The 22,694-nt window shown below is 32.4% G+C and overlaps 1 protein-coding gene across 1 annotated transcript in view; it reads right to left on the bottom strand.

The window, feature by feature from the left end:
* Positions 1-22,694, bottom strand: part of LOC142334470 (uncharacterized) — a 712,180-nt gene that overhangs the window by 137,862 nt on the left and 551,624 nt on the right. Inside the window, exons 92-94 of the mRNA XM_075382526.1 lie at positions 19,119-19,295; positions 8,189-8,356; positions 3,950-4,120 (exon numbers count right to left, since the gene is read on the bottom strand). Of these exons, the coding sequence (XP_075238641.1) occupies positions 3,950-4,120; positions 8,189-8,356; positions 19,119-19,295 (516 nt within the window). The remainder of the gene's footprint in view (positions 1-3,949; positions 4,121-8,188; positions 8,357-19,118; positions 19,296-22,694) is intronic.

Here is a 22,694-nt window from a genome sequence, read left to right as displayed (position 1 = left end):
AATAATAAAGGTTTTTGCGAAAATCTACAAAATTTCAATGGTACAATCTTTAAAAACAAATAAGCTCATTGTTCACTGATTGGTTGGATAAAACAACTGATTTGTTGTAGTTTAATTACAATCATATTTTGGTTATATTGCTTTACAACATAGTTAATATAAAATTGTTTTAATGATGAATTAAAACATTCTTTTGTTTTATAAAATGCATTAATTTTTTGGGGGATGAATAACCAAGAAGATTATTAACATATGAAAAAAAAATTGTCATAAATGTTGTACATTGGGTGCTTCAATTACGTAAATTTTCTTAAAATATGGAACAAATAGATATAAAAATTCATAGACCAAATTTTGAAAGTAACAGTATACAAAAATAATAAAATAATTTTTATAATCATATTAAATGGTCTATTTTATTATTATTCTAATATTATTATTAATATTTGATCTATAATCAAACAATAAGGAATTACACGATGGACCCCACAACAAATGAAAGCAACCATCAGATTAAAACTTGTAAAATCTTATCTAAAAGAATAACAAAACAAAGATGAAAATAAAAATAAAGTAAAATTTTCAAACAAGGTCGTATTGAGGCTTATAATTTTATCATGTATATGAACCATAAACATTTGGAGCCACTGTTACCACAGACAAAGCTTATCATTCTCTGCTAAAATACTTATCACAGCATTAAATCATAATGCTATTAGAGCTGTTGTGAGGGGACCCAACATTCTTAATAGTTGTCATGCAAAGAAGTACAAAAGTGAATCTTAATCCAGCTGAGATCCCACCAAAATACTGTAGGAAAAACAATTAAAGAAAATTTAAGTATACAAATCTGATTTCCATCCCAACTGTTACTACTACTCACTAGTACAATTAAAGATTTTTAAAGATCAAATTTTGAGTTCTCTTAAATTTTTTAATATCATATTTCATCAAAATGTACACCTGAAAAATTTATATGGTGTGAAGTAGGATATTACACTTAATTCTATATCAATTTAACTTTTATAATCCAAATTAAATTAATTAAAAAATTTTAAATGAAATTAATTGGCTGAGAAATCTTAGAATAAAGAAAGTTCTACCATTCACACCCCGTTACTTCTAGATTTTTATTATCTTCTCTACCATGTTATATATTTTCTCTAAATGTAAACAGCACCATGCCTCTCTGATACTTAAAATCATTTTATATGCCTGTTCCAAGACAATTAGGTATGAGAAGATGAATTAGGTATGAGAAGTTGTCAGAACCAATATTGTTCTGTTGTAATTAGAGAGTCCTTTCACGAAATCATACCAGTCAATGGTTTATCACTCTCTCAATAAATTTACAAAAAATACTCATTAGATATGCAGAATGGCAATTCTGACAACTGGACTTATACAGCCAGAGAAAATGAAAGATTCCATGAATTTTTTGATCAAACCTTGTATTGTAATTTACTGAAAGTAAATGGGATGTTCTGTGAATATAAGATTTCTCCAGCAGAAATAGAAAATGATTGTGCAGTTTTATCTCTGAAATTATGGACAGTAAGAGCTATTGTGGGAAGTTAAAAGAAAATGTATCTACCAAAATATTATTAATACGATTATAAGACAAATGGATTATACCTTTGCCTAGCAAAGGAAGTGGAATAACCAGCTGACTGATAACTCTTACATTTCTTTACATGTTGTAAGGACATAGGGGAAGTTTTACAGAATGATTCATTATAACAACTCAAAACAAAATGCCTTGACAGTTAGTGTCTGTGATATTCATGATTTGGTGTACAAATAACAGACTCTATGAAAAAAGCTATTCAGAGTTCTTGATAAAGGATAGAATTAGGAGCTGTGTTAGGAATTGATTCTAATAGGTGATTAAATTGAGTATTTGATCATCATTTGCTATGCAACATTCCTTTTCAAAGAGTTTACAATATTTATTCCAAACAAGTTTTACATGATCAAATATCTCAAATGTTTAGTTCATATGAAAAATTTGTATATAATAGAAAGGGTTTATAATTACTACCGTACAGATGATTGGTTGTGAACCACTGAAGATATGAATAGACACTTAAGACTTTAGAAAGGTACACTGAAATTTGCCCAAATACCAGGTGATGAGAGAAGTAAGTTAACCACTATTGAGAATATTGAAGGCTGTTGAGAAGACTGAGTTTTTGTCTTATTATTTCTACATAATGACCCTGAGCACAACTGGAAATCGAACCAAAGGAAAACCTGTACTATTAAAGTGCTTTCCCAGAGTTAAGGATGTTATTGACATCTAAGATAATGGATTACACAGGTCTATTTCATCAGAATGTGAATGGAAATACAAAAAGGATATATTCAATTAAACAAGAATAGAGATTTAAGAGGTGCTACCCAAAAGTTCGGGGAATTTGAATTTCGCGTGCGAACCATTGCTGGTACAACCTGCTGCTGATAGATGTGGCTAACAGTACTCTTTGTGAATCAGTGTTCACAAAAACAGCTGTGACGGCTGTGAGAGGCTGCATTGTTGACTTTCATGCAGTTGTGTAATGTGTTTTACCACTTCGGCGAAGTTCTAAATGGCAGATTTTAAAGAGCAAAGAACCTGCATCAAACTTTGCTTCATGCTTAAAAAAACTGGTGCAGAAACCCATCGCATGCTTGTGGCAGCATTTGGTGACAATGCTATGAGTAAAAGTAAAATGTTTTTGAGGTACAAATGATTCAAAGATGGACGAACGACAGTCGATGAGCGTTCAGGAAGACCATCAACAAGCACAACACCGGTAAACATGGCGAAAGTGCAAGAGGCTATTGTTGCAGATCGTAGACAGACAATCCATGATATTTCTGCAATCGTACAAATGTCATATGGGTCCATGCAACGCATCTTGTCGGACAATTTGAACATGAGACGCATTGCTGCAAAATTCGTACAGAGACTGTTGAACAGCGACCAGAAACAAAATATCGTAGCTGTCTGTAGTGGATTGAAAAATTCAACCAAAACATTCCACCCACCCTATTCGCCTGACCTTGCCCCATGCGACTTTTTTCTCCTTCCGAAAATAAAATTTCAATTGAAAGCCCATCGTTTTAACACAATTGAGGAGATTCAGGAAGAAATGCAGAATGTGCTTCGAACACTTACACCTGTAAATTTCTAGGGATGCATGGAATCATGGGAAAAACGTTGGGATCACTGTATCAACGCTCAAGGGAATTACTTTGAAGGAGACAGTGGAAATTATAAGTTATGGTAAACTATTTTATTTTTATGGTAAAATTCCCCGAACTTTTGGGTAGCACCTCGTATATGTTGGCTGATGAGATATAAGTTTCAATTTGGATTTGATTCACCTCCAGATATTGCTTTAAACAGATCACTTCTTTACAGACTTTACCATATCCAGTGAATGTTGTCAAAAACACTGATCCTTTAAAAAATTAAATTAATCTTACCTTTGGAGATATGAGTAAATTTCCTATACACAAAAAATTAGGGATCATAATAATACAATTTTAATATTCTGTTCTTAGAACTGCATTTCATAAACCTTCCATTGTATTAAAGTTATTGTTTAAAAGAAATAGTTTGCTCTTTATTTTTTTCTGTACCCATTAGTTTAACATATTCAAGGAATGAATAATCAACATTTAAATTATGAATTGATTAGTTATCAGACTTTCACAAAAAAAATCATTCATTAGATTTAAGACTTAAATACAAACAAAACTTTCAAACTTTTTAATAAAAATAACATAGGAAAGTGTACAAGACAGATTAATTTATCTGATTTCAACCTTCACTACAGATAAAAAAAAATTACAAACCTATGTAGTATTAACTGAACTATTCAAAGAGAACCCTGAAGAGTGATTTCATCAGTTGTAATAATAAAAAAAAACCTATATTCTAAAATAAATTAACTGATCTCACATATGTTATTGCATCTGTCTTAATTTTCTCCATAAGAATAAGCTTCTGAAAAGCTGAAACACATTTTTGCACATCATCAGCATTCAGTTTTGTACACCAGTTCATAGCACTTATGTGGGCAGCTTCTGCATCATTTTCAATTTCTTTAGGAGTCATTGATTTTTTCAGCAGCTAAGGAAATGATAAAGATTAAAATAAGTAAATAAAACCAAATATGTAAAACTAAACTAAGTAACAAGTAAAAAGAAATATGATACTAGATGTATATTTTAAAAAGTTTGTTAATGTGTTATCAATCTGTTAATGCACTGAAAAGATTGTCCAGTTCCTAAAAAATCTGAAACAACATAAAAATTAAAATAATTATACACCCTATCTCAAATTGAAGAACTTCTTCAAGGAAGAAATTTTTCAAATAGTTAAAACTATTCTTTTTTAATTTCATTGTTTTGTAATGAAAGACTATAGGAGATAATATTAAAGAATGGAATATTAATTCTTTAAAAAATATTTTTAATTGAATGATTTAACAGAAATTAATGTTTTTATTATAAAATATAATTTCTGGGTAATGTTTCATTTCACTAAAAACATGACGGCAAAGCACCATCAAATATACTTTATTATAAGATTTAAACCACATAGTTTCACACAAATTTAAAAAAAAATCTGAAAATAAATATTTTAATTGAAAAAAATTCTTTCACAAGACTATCTTCTAAGTGATAGGCGATGGTCTCCTAATTTCTTTTATCAATGAATTATCTTCTTAGTAATCCCTAATACAATGTAAACAGTCAGGACTAATATAAATATGTCTGTTTGTTTGCCTGCAGCAACAGAATCACATGATGTGTTTTATGCTATGTATTTTTGCATTTTTATTCAATGAATATTTATTTATTGTACGACAGGATACTTACTTATTTATTGCTTGTCCAATATTTATTTTAATAAAAACAATATTTAGTACAATATTCTATACAAATCATTTTATTGCAATATTTATTTATTGTCTGAATGACCAAATGAATAAAGTAGGCTTGCCAAAAACTAAATTTAAAAAGGTGAAAAGGTTTAGTGCTTATTTTAATTTCTGATTGAATGAGAGGCCATATGTAACTATCACAATAATAAAATCTAGGTCATTTTCAAATTTTAAAATTTCTGCATTTTTAAACATTTCTCAAAGCAGATATATGAATTGGTAAAAATGTTTTTTTAATGATTCTTCTGGAGTATGCAATTGTAACCAGATAATACAAAATTATTTTATTTTCTTGTTTTAAGAAACTAGCTATCATGGTATAAATATAAATTAATGCTATTTCTTTTTTTGTATGACAATAGAATTTTTACAATCTGAAAACAGAATTTCTAATTTTTTATTTAAAAATTGATAATCGACTAATGAAATATATAACTGATAATGCTGTCATTTAAGAAAATAAACATAAGCCAAATTTTGAATAACTAAACCATGATCTATAATCAAAGTAATGAGTAATCGCTTTAAGGATTGGAATGCTGCCAAAAGATCTAGTAGTAGTTTAAGTGTATATGCCAACATCGGAGTATAAGTATGAAGATACTGAAACGATGCATAATAACATTGAAGAGTTATTAGAAAAAGAACAGCATTGTTGTAAAATAATTATGGGGGACTGAAACACAATACTAGGAGAAGGCAAAGATGGAAAGACAGCGGGCAAGTTTGGATTGGGAATATGAAATGAAAGAGGAGACTGGCTGGTTGAATTTTGCCAAGAGAAGGATTTGTTCATTACAAATATGTAATTTAAGAATCACAAATGAAAAAGATCTACTTGGAGAAGACCAAAAAGTGGATCTTGCTTTCAGACAGATCATTTTTTAGTTGAAAGGAATGCTGTTAAGAAGGCAATGTGCTTCCAGGAGTCGACATAGGAAGTGATCATATCTGTCAATGATGGAAATGAAGATAAGATTATAAAGAATTATAAAGAAACTGCAATAAAGGTGAAGGACTAGAATATAGAGGGGCTAGAGGGTATAGGGAGAGTAAAAGTGGGTGAAATGCTGACAAAGGCAATACTCAAGGTAAAAGGGAAAATGAACTGGTAGAGGAAACAGGATTAAGGATAAAATCATCTACGAGGGAAACTGCAGAGAAAGTAACTGGTTTCTAAGTAGGCACTTGGGCTAAGAAACCTTGGGTAACAAGAAATAATATTAAAGAAAATAAAATATTAAAAATAAAGAAAATATAAAAATAAAGGAGAAAGAACAGAGCAATCGATCAAAGATTGAATCATGAATTAAAGAGAGACCACATAAAGCTAGGAAAAGGTAGCCAAAAGAAAAATGTAAGGATGTAGAAGATTTAGAAAAGAAAAAGAAGTATGACATGTTGCATAAGAAGGTAAGAAAAAACATCACATGGGATAGAAGAAATCTTACTTATAAAATGAGAGAAATTGATAAAAAAAAAAAAAAAGGTAAAAGTGTTTATAAAGGAGGTGAGATAAAGAAATGGTGAAAGAGTATATAGAGAGAGGACCTGCATGTAGGGAGAAGGAAACGGGAAACATGGGAAGTTGAGATGGAAGAAGTTATGGAAGAGAAGAAAGGTTCACCAATTTTGAGATATGAAATTGTACAAGCTACTAAAGACATGAAGAACAGAAAATCAGCAGGAGTAAATAAATTTCCAATAGAATTCTTAAATATTTGGAAGATGAAAGAATAGATGAAATACTATCAATGTGCAATACAATTTATGATAGCTGGAGTATGACTACAAGATTTTGATACCTAAAAAGGTTGAAACCAAAAAAATGTGATAAACATAAAACTATCAGCTTAATATCACATGCAGCAAAAATAATGCTGGGAATTATGAATAGATTGATTATAAAAATGGAGGAGAATGCTAGGGAAGAACAGTTTGGTTTCAGAAAAGGAAAATGTATAAGAGAAGCTGTAGGACTGATCAGAATGATTGGAGAAAGATGTTTTGAAAGAGGAAGAGGATAGAACTCGTGTTTTATAAATTTGGAAAAGGTATATGTCAGAGTACAGTGGGAAAAGTTATTTGAGATTCTGAAAGAAAAGAGTTGATTGGAAGGATAGGAGATTGATCAGAGAATTGCGTATGAAACAAAAAGCAGCTGTGAAAATAAATGAGAATCTCATAAATTGGTTAGAATTAGGCAGAGGAGTGAGGCAAGGCTGCTGTTTATCAGCAACACTGTTCACCCTTTATGTCAAGGAAATATTGAAAGAAATATTGGATGGCCAAAAAGGAGTAAGTATAGGTAGAAGAAATATAAATTGTGCCAGATTTGCTGATGATCTGCTGATTGCAGCTAAGATACTCAGACATTACAAGAAATGATAAAAACATTGGACTAGGGATGAAAATAAATGTGAGGAAAACAAAAGTTATGAAGGTGAGTAAGAAGTAAGATAAGGATGTTATAACAGCCTTTTTTAGAAAGAAAAATCTAATCTGCAGCAACAACAATCTGAACCTGAGGAGGAGGTTGGTAAAATGCTATGTTTGGGGTGTATTTTTATGCGGTAGTGAAACATGGGCACTGGAGAAAAAGGAAAAGTTAGTATCAATGTTTTTGAGATGTGTTCTGGAGGAGAATGGAGTAGATAAAATGGATAGATGGAGTAAGTAAATTATAAGTATTAAGAAGAATAAATGAAGATAAAATTTTAAGAATAAATGAAGATATATTGGTGACTATCAGAAGGAGGAAAAGAGATTGAATTGGGCATATAATTAGGAGGAAAGGAATAATAATAAATACAGTCCTTGAAGGTTTTGCTGAAGGTGAAAAAAGAAGAGGAAGGGAGAGGCTGAAGTTAATAAATGACAAAGGGTAGCAAAAGTTATGATGAGATGGGAAGAGAAGTATAGACAGAAACAGATGGAGAAATCAATGATGCCAGCCAGGGACCTGTCAGTAGGCAGAATATCACATGATGATGAAAGGAAAAATATAACTTTTTTAAGGAGCAAAAACACTGAAAATTTGTAATTAATATGCTAACACTGAGTGCAAGGTACAAGAATACGGCAAGTAACGCTAAGATAACAGGAAGGCAGGATGTGTAACAAAGGAAGACTAACTCAGATAACTTTAGGCATATCTTTTCAAAAGAGAGAAGAAACCCCTACTAGTTTCCCTACCCAGTGAAACGGTCTAGAAACATAAATATATCTGCTGCTATTTCTAAATAACTTACCGAATCCATTATTTCATCATCAATATAATCTATCATTGCAAAATAATGTAACTTCTGTTTACATTCAGAGTTATTAGAGTTTAAACGAGTACACCATTTCTCTGATAATGTTAGATTTTTTTCAGTTTCTTCAACAATTTCTTGCCATGTCATTTTATTTTCAATACACTAAAATCAAGGTAAAAAAGACAAAAAACAACATAAATAAAACATGGTGCTTATAATACTTAATGATGTGACATCATAAATTAAATAACCCAGTCATCAGAACACAACCAAAAGGTGTAAACAGTTTTCATCACCATAAAATACATGAACAAAATGTTAGTCAAAAGAAAACTTTTGTGTGGTTATTAAATAGGCATGTAAGCCTTAAATAAATAAGGATTTTATTCACCAGAATTAATGTTTTCAACAATCAATCCACATAAAACAGTAGGCATGTTAAGTTGCTGCCTTACATAACAATAGTGCTTGAAGAAGATAAGCAACTGTCAACCAGGAAGATGACGGTAACATGACAGACAATGAAATGTTGTTAAGAGGACCATCAAGAATCCATAGGTCAAAATGTTGTATGCTATCCTGAGGCTAGTCATCAGTACTTCCTCACCATTATCATCTCAGATGGATGATTAATTGAACAGAAACTGTTTTTCCACCTGAGACACACTACTCAACCTGCCAATTTTCACTGATGAATTTTTTGGCAACATTCATGCAATGAAATATAATGACGCACATTTGGTGAAAGATGGTGTTTAAATATTCAGTCACAAATGAGTAGCACAACATACTTGAAATACACATGAGAAAACATTTGCAGGGTACTCAAGCATCTATATAAACCATTTTTCCTAGGTTAATGTTTCTTCACCATTGAGAATCTTCAAATAGAAAATTATTCTAAATAGTAAATACTATAATATGTCACAGGCAAACCAAATAGCAATATCCTGCTGTTTAACATTTAGATCTGTCAGTGTAAATGATATTCAAATGTATATCAGTTTTTCATTTAAGTACATCAGTTTCAGTCGTAAAACTAAATTAATTCATGAAAAGGTTGTTGGTATAAGACAGGTGAAGTAGAATTTTTAATTATAAGCAGACACAAGAAAGTTTTAATCAACCTATGATATGTATCAATGATCTAGATATGTATCAATTTTAAAAGTGTTGACAGGAAAATTAAGCTATCAGCATATATTAAACTGGGATCATTTTTATGCTATAACTCAGGTTGATGAGGCCTATAAATACTTTGTATTCACAATTATAAATATAATTAATAAAAATAAGATCAAAAAATCCAAAACACAAAGTTACAAAAAATGGCTTAATAAAATTACATTGACTAAAATAAAAAGAAAAAAAAATAGATGAAGACAGCTCATTTGACAAACAATATGAGGATTATAACATGTACAATACGCACTTAAAATCTTTTTTTTAGGGTGCACAATATGGTGTTATTATCAGTGCCCTGACAAAGTATTGCTATAGAAATGATTAAAATTTACCTTAAAAATTAAAACGATGTAAAATGTCTGTGGTATGGTAAGTGCAAAATAAAGCCAAAATAAAAACAAAATATTAAAAATCTAATGAAAAACAATAAAATTGGCGAGTGTCAAAAGACAAAAACATATTACAGCTTAGTCAAATACTTGAATCCAGATGCATGAACTTCAGAAATTGTAAGACATTAGGCAACATAAATACATTATTGCCCAAGATATTTTGTACATTAGCCCCTACTTTAAACTTCTGACACAATGGCGCAAAGCAGACACAGTTCCCAAGGATGTGGTGCACTGATAATTGCAGTTGCAAAATATACAGACAGGTACATTAGTGATTCATGAAGTATCCACGAGTAGGTTTAGTGTGCCTTATTTGGTAAATAATAACTTTTTCTTGATGCTTATTCCTACATGAGGATTCCCAAGGTGACAAAGTGTAATAAACTGGATGAAGTTTATTGTTGATGGAAGTATTCCATTCACTTTGCCACTTATCATGAATTACCTTCTTCAGAAAACAGATAACATTGTTCAAGAAAACGCAGTTAGTGAAAGGAGGCTGCAAATAGGCCTCTTTTGCCGCACAATCAGTGTGCTCATAGCCTGAAATTCCACTATGTCTAGGGATCCAGCAAAAGCTCATGGTTGTGATACACTGATCTATTTCAGAGATAACAGACTGCATAACAGACTACATAACAGACTGCAGAGATAACAGACAATATGGTGTTTGGAGTACATGTCACTAATCACCTGCAAGACACTCATGAAATCTGAACAGACAAATACAAGTTGGAATGTTGGGCTAAGTATAATTAGGCCTTGTTAATACATACAAGATAACTATGTTTATAATATGCTTTTGCCTTTTTTTAATACATACAAGGCCTTGTTAATAGCAAACACTTCAAAAACACTGGCGAAGCTGGGAAGGCCAAACATGTATGTTCTATTAGCAACCACAAAAGCACAACCAACACAATTATTGAGTCTAAAGTCATCTGTATAAACTATAGCATCAGGATTCATGCTATTTACAGTATTAAAAAATTTTTCTTATAAGATAACTGGATTCGTAACTTTTTTTTCTTTTGATATCAACTAAGACTAAAGCAATAATTCATGAAGGAAGGCTGCCAATAGAGGGTAATAATGTTATGTAACTGGCAGTCTCTGGAGATAATTGTATACTTAGAGATACAATAAGACAATGAGCTCTAATAGCTAGTGGAACAGTAAATCTTGGCTGTTCCTCATATTGATTAACATGCTAGTTGGAGAATATCACATCAAAGGTAGGATGATTTGGTTGAACTTTAATGCAGACCACATACCATATGTGGGTGCGGCGGTGAGCCACTCAAGCTTGTAGGATGCTTGAGCTGTGGGGTCATCAACACAAGGTGATGTTTAGCCTGGAAATGACCACGATGATGCTCCTCAAAGGCCATTTGGCAGTGAGTTGGCGAGTCTGTGTTTCAATGGCAAGCCAGGGTATAAAGTATGTTCAGGTTCAAACGTACTTTGGGCACCTTCAATATGTTACGGAGAAGGCCCGCAATGCCTTCTTCAGTATTTGACGTGTGGTCAATCCTGATTGGGGGGTCTTAATTTTAAGACCAAGAGCATTCTGTATAAAGGCGTGTGTGAGGCTATTATACTATATGCGGCGCCTGTTTGGGCAGATAGGCTAAAATATGAAAGTTATTGGGATATATTATTAAGGGCTCAGTGCCTAATATTGTTAACACTAACAGGTGGTTACCATACTATTTCATGGGAGGCAGTCTTGGTGATTGCAGGCATAAAACTGGTAGAGTTAATTGTGTTTGAGAAACAGCAGCGATATGTTGCTAAAAGTCCAGTGAGTTGACTTAGGATAAAGTTTGAGAAATTGAACAACATGGCAATGCCTTGTGGTAAGTCAGATGGGATGGGATAGAGGGTGGACTTATATGCATGATCTCTTTCTAAATGTTGTTGGTTTGTGGGACCCCTCTTGGCTACACCCTAATAAATATGTGATGCAATTTCTTTCTGGCCACGGTGCTTTTAGGGACAGTAAATTCAGCCTGGTAGATTCTGGAATGTGTCCTCAGCGTGGAAAATTATATGACACCTACCATGTTCTTTGTGGGTGCTCGAAGTATGAGAATGTGCACAGAGACCATCTGTTGGCTTGATCTTATTGGATCGGCATTGGATCTCCATGTAAAATGGAGGAGCTACGCTGAATGGGCACTTGTGGAGAGTTTTATAGTGTACTTGGCAAAGAAAAGGATTGCTGAGGGGATCTAGAGCCTGCTTGGATTTCTCTTGTATTCTGTTTTTATTGTTGTTTTTGTCCTTTGTTTTGTTTCAATGATACTGTGTTATTGTTCCATGTAATATTTTTATGCTTCGTTTTTATGTTTTGTGTTGTTGTTGAACTCACTTTTACCTTCTATAGGTAGGTAGTTCAGTTCCTTTATTTAGTTAAGTCCTTTCAGTTTTACTTAAGATCTCTGTAAGATGTATTTTGTTTTGAGTTCATTAAATAGTAGTGCAGCAATGGGAATGTCAGTTGAGGCATTCACATCACTGGCATCCTGGCCAAAGTGGACTGGAATATGTCAAAATCCGAGGTTTCGAAGATGACCTTGATAAAGCCCATAAGGGCTAAGATTAGAGGGGAGACGGGTGTGTTCTTCCCCTACAGAGGTCAGGATGCACTCTAATGCGAGTCACATAGGGCATATCATTTGGTTTTGTCTATTCCAAAGAGATGACCACTATCAAATAATAAAATTACCACAGGGCTTGAGTGAAACATGCCTGTAGCAAGATGGGTAAATGAATGATGGTCTGCATCAAGCATCTTTAGAGCAGTAGCCCATGCAGATAAATAAGCCACTCATCCACATTCTAAGAAAGAACAGATTCGAGCTTGGTAGAAGTGTAACATGCATACTAGATCAGCTCCCTGAGTGTTAGATAGAACTCCAACTCTCAGCATGTCTAGCAGTTTAACATTTTATCTTCAGCTCATTTAAATGTGTTACCCATGTTAGTCTTTGGTCAAACCACAATCCTAAAAATCTAACCTGTGTGATGCTTCAACTGAAGAAACAGTTGAGGGTCAACATGTTCCCCAAATGCAAACAGCAAATGAATTACAGTTTCTCTGCAGAAAACATGAATCCAGTCACTTTATACCACGATTCTAAATGGGTTATTGTTTTGGAGCAGCCTCTCACCAGTAGCTGACATTCTAGATGCAATGTAAATTGAAAAATCATCTACAAATAAAGAACACATAACAGGTTTTGGCATGTATCCTGTTGTAGTATTTATGACTACAGCAAACAAAGTAACACTTAGGACATTTCCCTAATAAAGGCAGTTACTTTTTACACGGATTTGAATACTAAGATTGTGGATACCGGTGTTCTTTGGTGGTTGGGTTTCAATTAACCACACATCTCAAGAATGGTCGAACTGAGACTGTACATGACTACATTCATTTACACTCATACATATCACCCTCTGAAGTAATACCTGAATGGTAATTCCTAGAGGCTAAACAGGAAAAAGACAGGATATTTCCCTGCGGTATTCAATTTTCTAGTGTAAAATTTTTGGATACTGTTGTTCCAACTTGAACTCAAAATGATCAACTACTGAGGAAACCCCTGAAGAAAATGCAAGGAGATTCCCTTGTATATACCCCATTCATACAGTTTATTTACGATTCCTCTCCTCCAAACTGTGTCACATGCCTTTTGCATATTAATAAATACAGCAACAAGGCATTGGTGAAGTAGGAAGGTGTTTTGAATGACAAATTTAGGAGCAACTACCTACCTTGGCAGAAACTGCATTGTTCAGGAGCAATTAGGGTGTTTCTCTCAAGTACCGCACTAGATGATGGTTTACCATTCATTCCATCAACCTGCACAATGTACTGGTTAAGGAGACAAGACAACTTAGAGGCATAATATATCTTTACCAGGTTTCAGTACAGGAATCACCAGTGCTTCTGACCAAGAATCTGGAAAAACCTGATCAGAAAATATTCTATTATAGATTCACAAAAGATGTTGTAATGTGGTACCCAGTAGCTGTGGTAGACTGATCCTGATATTTTCATTTCTGGGAGTTATCATGTGAATTATTCAAGGCACACCTTGACTCATTGAAAGAGAAAGATATGTTTAATCCATTTTGTGAGTCTTCTATCACAAATTGGATATTTTCTACTTCTAACTTATATCTCACAAACTCAGAACAGTACGATGATGTAAGTGAAACTAACTTCAAATGAGTTTACAAATGTGTTTGCCACATTAACTGGTGTATTGATGAAGTTGTCATTGCTTTCCACTTCAATTGGCTGCAGTGATTGTCTAGATCCACAAATGGCCTGAACTTTTCTCCACACAACCAATGGTGGATTTTTCTGAGAAATGGTCTTGACATAATTCAGTCATGAATTCCCTTTATCCCACCAAAATTCTCGATGGCAAACAGCCCTTGCATTGCGGAAGGTGCACAGCAATTTAGCCATAGGTCGAGAGAAATTACATAAGGTCTTGCGATCTTCCTTTAGTACACTCTTAATCTCACCAAGGAACAGCAGGCCACCTTGGTTTTCCAAATGTTAAAGGGATAAATTCATTTGCGCTACTGAATATCAAGTATGTAAACTTGGTAAGATAGTGGATCTCGCTACCACTCTTGTTGTATTAGCCAAAGGAATCCTTGTATTAAATCCAGTCCACTTTCCAAACCATCTATCTGCATGGATGACTCTATGGCAAATCAATATTACAGACTGAGATAACAACCGGTCTGTGATTGCTTTTAAAGAAGTTTTTGGAAATGCACCAGGTAAGAGTGGAAGTAGGGATGTTGAACACAAGAACAGTACTGAAAATGTACCTGATGAAGATGATACAAATGTGTACGACCCAACGTTCAATAAGCAAAGATCTAAGTTCTGCCTCAGTTGATCAACTATAGTGCCTCAGGAAAAACAAGATGAGCCCCATGAATAGTAATAGGAATTAAAATCACCAATTATTAAGCAGGGGAAAGGAATATGTGAAAACAGACTGGACAGATCATTCCCAAAATATCAAAATTTGATGGAAGATATAAGTTGTAAATATTCTTTTTAAATTGCACCAATATCTTTATTGAGACTACAGAGATGTTTGTCACTAGCAGAATATACGTGGCTAGTATAATTTCCTTCAAGAAATCTGCCACATCTTCACATCCTCTGCCCTCAGTTTGATGGTTGCATCTTTCACAGATGTAACCACGAAAGGACACATCATCCTGGGGATGGAGGTGAGTCTCCTGCAGTTACAGTATTAAAAGGATTTTCTTACTTTAGTAGGATTTCAATATCTTCACAGCAAGAATGGAGACTGTAAACCTTCCAGTGAATAAAATTGGTTCTCATAAAAACATTCTTTTCCTGTTATATACAAAAACTCTGCATGCAGATTATTTGTTAAATACAATTTGGTTTGCTTTCGACTGATAACTTTTAGGAAGTGCTTTCTTTGGGCACTACATCAACCTCCATATCTCCAAAGTAACCTTGAGATGGTGGTGGGGACTTGGAAGCCTGGGAGGCTGAAGATACTGTACCAGACGACGAGTTAGTAGATAGTTTAATAGATCCCTTCACAGGGAATTTGGTAGTTTGCTCTGTTGTTAGTGCAGTGGGAATTTTATTTAGTAGTGGATTGATTGAAGTGATCTTTGGTAAACCACTTTTGGACTTTCTAGCAGAAGTAACCTTCTTGCTTGTACTCAGTACTATAATAGCAGTTGTGAGGGGTTTTACTTGGTCTGACAAGATCTTATATTGATAATTGTTTTAATAATTATTACAGTGAGATACTTAAGTAAACATGGGATTATGAAAGTACTTAGATGGGAAAGATAAAAAAAGAAAGAAAATGTGTGATAAGGTTGATAATACAACTAAATTTTGATTTTTTGAAGCTGGCATAAAATTAAGGATTAGTAAATTTGATAGTTATTTGTTCTTAATTTGGCACAAACTTTTAAAAGTAGAAATTTATAGAATTTAAACATGATTTTTTTTATGTTTGTTGCAGTTTTTACTTTCCCGGCTACATAGTTGAACAATATAACATAACATATAATATAATATGGTTGAAAAGTAATCAGGTAAAATTTTGTACACTTGGGTTTTTGCAGATCTTGATGTTTCTAACAAAAAAATGCAATTTTAGCATTGAAAAATTCTGAAATGATGTATGTTGTGCACATATATGCGATATATCTGTATGTATGCTTATGTACGAGGTGTGTGAGAAAAGTAATGAGACTGACTATTTACTTACCAAAGCTTTTATTTTCTTCAAACAACAATATTATCCCCTTCAAAGTAGTTCCCTTGGGCAGCTATCCACCGGCGGAGTCATTGTTCCCACTCCTAGTAACAGGTGCTGGAATTTTTCAACTGGTAGGGCTTTTAACTGATCTGTGTCTTTTGAATGTTCTCCAGAGTTCCAAAATGACATCCTTTTAAGACATGTTTCAATTTCGGGAAAAGGATAAAATCACAAGGACTCAAATCAGATGAATAGGGAGGTTGAGGAGGAACTGTAGGATTGCGTTTTGAGGTAAAAAATTCCCTGATGGAAATGGCTGTGTGACACAGGGCATTGTCATGATGAAGCATCCACTTGTCTGCAATTGTCTGGTCTCACGCAAATCACTCTTTTCCTGAGCCTTTCAAGAACACCTTTGTAAAACACTTGGTTGACAGTTTGTCCTGGAGGAAAAAATTCTTTATGCACGATACCCCTACTGTGAAAAAAGCAAATCAGCATGGTTTTGATCTTTGATTTGCTCATTCTACATTTTTTCGGTCGAGAAGATAACAGAGTGTGCCACTCTTCGCTTTGCCGCTTTGTTTCAGGACTGTACTCAAATATCCAGGATTCATCACCTGTGATCACACGATTGAAGAATTCTTGGTCATTGTCAATCCTCTCAAGAAGATCAACGCACACATTTCTTCGATTGTTCTTCTGTTCTGTTGTGAGGTTTTTCGGCACCAATTTCGCACAAACCTTTCGCATGTCCAAATCATCTGTCAAAATTTGATGTAAGGTGAAAGTGTTTAAATTTAACTGTTCACTCATCATCCTTATTGTTAAACGACGGTCTGATATCACAAGAACTCTCACACTCAACGTTTTCGTCAGATTTTGAAGTTGAAGGTCTCCCTGAGCAAGGTTGATCTTCAACGTGTTCTCGGCCCTCCAAAAATGATTTGTGCCAGCGGAAAACTTGTGCTCTTGATAAGCAATGTTTCCCATAGGCCTGTTTCAACTTTTCAAAGGTCACACTCTCAGATTCCCCAAGTTTAACACAAAACTTGATTTCACAACATTGCTGTAAATTCCGATGCTCCATTTTTGTAACACATAACAAAAACACAACTTCACTGATGGCGCTGTCAAAAATAATGTGTTGACTGAACGGAATTGAAAGTCATACTGAGCATGTGGAAGGGATGAAAAATACCGGTCTAGCACAGACCGGTAGACACAGCGTTGTCAGATCGCTTTCAGTGTGACCAATCTCATTACTTTTCTCTCACACCTCGTATATTTGTATGGATTATGTATTTATTTAAATAGGTCTGCCTGTTTTCGGTTTGATATCTTTAGACTAGTTTGAATGATTTTGTTGAAATTTAAAAAAAAATGATTTCTGTATAGGAGAAATTGATTCAACTTAATTTTGGTCATAATTGTAGTCAAAGGGGTAGGGAGATATGCACCTTATGGATCCTGTACATCAAAATTTTACTCAAATGGTGTAAATTTTTTCACCTAATTTAAGGGCCATTGTATAACTAAGATAATTTCTGATAGTGTTTGATCTTACACAAATCCTTATAAATGGGAGGGGGAGTAAAGACCCCCTTTTTTTCTTTTTTGTTGTTTCTAGATTCAAATTCATATTCGTGTACTAATTAGATGATTCCATTACATTCGTATGTCACTTTGGTTATCTATTTGGGCTATTTATCAATTATTGGAGAAATAAAATAAGTCTAACTTTTGTTGATTTTGCTGATTTTCATTTTATTTGTTACTTTAAGACTTGTTTAACTGACTTCTATGAAATATTCTGAATTTTGATCATTGATGTCATTTAATTTTGGTTATCATCAATCAAAGTGGTGGGATAGGTCACCATTGGTTTCCGTATCTCAAAATTTTACTCAACGATAGAATAATTTTTTTACAAAATTCTTTATTTGTATACTTACATACTTTAATGTTTTGCTTAATTTTTCTCCTAAACAGTATCTGTCAAGGGGAAAGCACTCAGTAGTCAGTTGGGCATAACTTACCCAGCTTCATCAGAAAAAGTAATGAAACTTTTTTTTAAAATTAGTTTTATGTTTTTGCAAAGACTTGCTTTATTTATGATTTTAATGTATAGCAGAATGTTAACTGTTGCTCTTGGTTACAGAAATACAGAAACTACATCTGTAAATTTTCTTAAACTTACATAATTCTTCTTCAGATACCAAAGCAGAATAAACAGATAAAAAATACATAAACACACAAAACACAAGGAAATTTTCATAAAAAGAATTATCTAAAGGCATAAAGAGACTAAATTAAGGGGTTCTAAAGGGCGTTCACTGAAATGGAAAAAAATATCTTTTTGACCACTAAAAACAAAATCTGAAAATGAAAGCTCACGGAAATGAAAAATAAAATTCACTTTTGTTTTCTTTTAAATTATTGATCCTACAAATTATCTATTTATCTTTTTACTTTATAAGAAGTTATAATAAATAATGAGGAACTTATTCAAATGGAATCTCTAATACAAATAAATAGTAACTGTGGCAAGTACAATCTTATAAGTAATCTAAAGCAACTCATAAATACTGCTAACTTCTTTATTCAAGAAGATTCAACAGCACTTCAAATTTTTCTGGTACTATAATAGAAGAAATTTCAATAACTCGTAAAAAACAGATTTAACTGAAGAAAAAAAAGGTTAAATTGGTAACCTCCATAATTTTAAAGCCTGTTAAAAATACAAATATTTTCTGTTATAAAGAAGTTGAATCTTAAAAACTGAATTTAATTTTTCTTCTTTTTGTAATAACAATCAGGATTTCTTCTAAATGTTACTTGAACGAGGCAAGTAACATATAAGAGGATATGAATTAAAATAATTATATTTTCACTTCATTTAAGTTAGTAAATTAATACAACTTATATTTTTAAGTATAATAAAGCTCAAAGATTATTTCAGAGTTTCAGATCTTTTAATCTAAGAAAAACAGTTCCTCAAATTCACATCCACACAAATTTATCTATAAATGCATTAATCATACATACATAATCAAATATTGAATCCGTAATTTTATCAGCCAGTATTAGACTCCCAATGGCTAGACTGCAATCATAACATGCTATAACTGGACAAAGGTTCTGGCACTTTTGATCAGCTTTGCTAAGGGCTGACGTTATTATTCTTTCTATGTCCATGTATGTACTACCACTACCTTTCATTAACTGTATCAGAAAAAAGTAATTTAAATAAATAAAACATAGAAATACCAATAATTTTTTTAAAGAAAAAAATTAATAAAAATACAACTATTTAGGAAATTAAATCAAGGATTTAATGAATTTTTTAATGTATTATTCAGATTACATTTATACAGTATTTATTACATTTTATAGAGTATGTATTTAGTAAATCTATCAGCAACATTCTAACTTTAATTTATTTCCTGTTTATTTACATAAAAAAGTATAGCACTGTTATAATGATTTTTGTAAATTACAGTGTTAAGATGTTTATTACATAACATATTTGTGCTGTAAAAAGTTACTGATAAAGTTTAGGATAAAAATTCATAGATAATTGCCCGATATTGATTATACGATAAGAGAGACCAAGGAAGGCGAGTGTTTTGAAAAAACATAATCTGTTTTATTAAAAAGTAATGCAGTTAATAATAGTGTATGGTTCCCATCACTGGACATGTGAATAGACTTCAGGTTGATTTTACATGGGAAATGTTTAATCCATGAATATTATTTTACATTACATTGTTGTTTCTGTGTAATTTATCTACACTGTAGTAGATAATCCTTTTGCCCCATCTTCTCTAGTCTTCAGCAGTGCTCTAACATATCACTGAAAGTTACAATGTTGTTGAAATTGATTCTAGATATAAAAGTACGTTTTTTTTCTGTTAATTGAACATTTTTTTTTTAAGTGAACAACCAGAGAGGTTATTATTGCCTAAGAGACACTAAAAATGGAATATGAATTTAAAAATTTATTGTTTTATATAAAAATCAAAATTTTAAAAGTGTTATAAATGTGAACTATAAAAATAAATAAAAAATGAGGCAAATAAAATAAATACCTCAGTACAATATTTGATAAAGATTAGGCTAAAAGTAAACAATTTAATAATGCAGATATTGTAAAGGAATAGTCAGTAAAAAATACTATGAGAAAATTTTGAAAAGGTAAAAATGACATAAAACCCTTCTAATAGAAATATAAAATGTAAGGATTACAAATTAATAAATTATGTATGGAAATCAACTATACATAATTAAAACGTAAAGGTTTCTAATTAAAATTTTAAATAATAGAAAATAGATTAAAATTTAGCTAAAAGTTTAAACTGATCTAAAATATTTTAAAACATTTTCAATCACAGTCCCATTGTTATCTGATATAATATAAATTCTGTGGCATGAAGTTTGATTGCAAATGACATGAGATATCCATTTATCGACAAATGCAAATCATAATGGACAACTTGCTTAAACTGACCGTCTTGCTGTTGATTCAAGATCAAAATCTTGTATATTATCTTATTGTTGATAAGTGCCAACCAACTCAATGTCAATTTGCCTTCAGCCAACATTTCACAAAATATTTGTAATCAAAGTGAATAATAGTATTCTAGATAATTTACTGAAAACAATCTTCCTTAGCAGTTGCATTAACTCATTCATTACCTAAAATTTCTATGCAGCTAGAAACTGTCACACATATAGCAGTAACTGAGAAGATACATGAATTCTGGAATTATTGAACATATAGTGAATTCAGACAGTGCTTAAGAAGCATTTATTGAATCACAGAACAACAAAATATGACTGAATCTATGAAAGAAATTATATATGGCCAGCAGTATTCAGTAAAATGTTCAGCAATTAAAATGCTAGTTTGTGCAGGCAGACTGAACATGCACAGATCATAATTTTACTGCAAAGTAATCAATTTGATTAGATCAATCAGTATAAACAATATCATAGTTCACCTGTTAAAAAGGCTCTGAAAATTTATTGAAATATTAGTGATTTTTCATTGTTTAACAAAGTAAGTTTCAGATAAAGAAACAATGGCGTGTGTCCATGGAGAGAACTCATACTGCTTGAACAAGATTGTATCTGGTAATTCCAGCCAAGCCTAGAAAATTTAAACCTACAGACAATGTACAGGAAGGGAAATATATTTATTTTATGTATCATTAGTGTTAACTGAAAATACTGTTATGTTGTTCAAATGATTGTCTGTATGAAGCAATGTATAGAAATTAGGTAATACTGCTCTTATTATTGTTTAGAATACATATTTGTAAAATGTAATTTTTTTGTGTAGTTTGATTTTCCCTTAGTTTGCATCTATCGTAAAGTAAGGAAAAAAAAAATTTAATTAAACAATTAAGGAAAATAGGATAACAGATTTCATATCCCAAAACAGAATTTCTAACCAACGATAAGAGAACACCAACCCAAATGTGAACTGATAATTAAATTAAGAAGACAGAAGGTTTCAAGTATCTTGGTGAGTGGATCAAAATAAACAATAATGAGAGGGAAGCACTAAAGCGAAGAATGGAGAAAATGAGAAGGGCTATGGAAGTTTCCAAAAATATTTACAACAAGAAATCACTATTGCATGGTATTGAACTGAGACATTATCAGACAATAATAAGAACAGAGGTGCTGAATGGTGTAGAAATGTTGAAAATGTCAACTAAATTGGAACTGGAAAAAATAAAAATGTTAGACAAATCATAACAGACAACCTACGACCAAGGAAAGACAAAAAAGGAGAATTCAACACACCAAGGAAGAACGAAGAAATATACTCGAAGATGGAAAACATATTTCACATAATAAAGAAATGAAGAATTTTTTTTTGAAATCTAAATAAAATGAGTGACAGCAGAATTACTAGACAGATTTATAATTTATTATCAAAATACAAGGTGATCACAGACTTCAAAAAAATAAAAACTGAAAATGCTAGGCAAAAATAGAAAATGAAGAATTAAGGAAATTAAGATCAAAAACTCTGAAAAGGTGAGAGAATTTAAAAGGAAGAGAGAAAGGGTACTCCTAAATTGATCAACCATGTCCCTACAGTGGGCCAATAAAGAAAAGTAGAAGAATAGAGTGATCATAAGGCATTTAAGCAAGATTACCAGACTTTAGAGGATTATGCTTAATATGCATATTAAGCATAATATGAAGGGTGGTGTATCCAAAAAAAAATTGGAATTGTGTTGTGCAGGGCAGAGTTTCCATCTTTTGTTTTTTCTGCTAGGAGGTTGTCAAGTCATTTTTTCTGTTCAGTCTGCCAAGCAGCGTCACCTGGGAAGTTATGTCTGACATCTATAATTTTTACTGAGAAAGCTGTTTTGCCTACTTCTCTTCTTTGTCAGGGTGGACTTTAATGAACAGTGTGTGGCCATGAAGGCTTGCTTCCTACTCACGATAAATGCTGTAGAAACTATTGCGAAGTTGAAAAAAGCTATAAAGATACTGCTAAGGAAAAACTTAAGTACAAGTGGTTTTATGTTTCAAAAAAGATGAACTGTCGATTAATTACCAATCTCGTTCTGGACATTCTTCAACTTCCCAAACGGACGAAAT

The sequence above is a fragment of the Lycorma delicatula genome, chromosome 1, assembly GCF_047948215.1.
Source record: "Lycorma delicatula isolate Av1 chromosome 1, ASM4794821v1, whole genome shotgun sequence".
Lineage (NCBI taxonomy): Eukaryota > Metazoa > Arthropoda > Insecta > Hemiptera > Fulgoridae > Lycorma > Lycorma delicatula.
The sequence above is the reverse complement of the archived record's forward strand: the minus strand, read 5'-3'. Positions and strand labels throughout refer to the sequence as shown.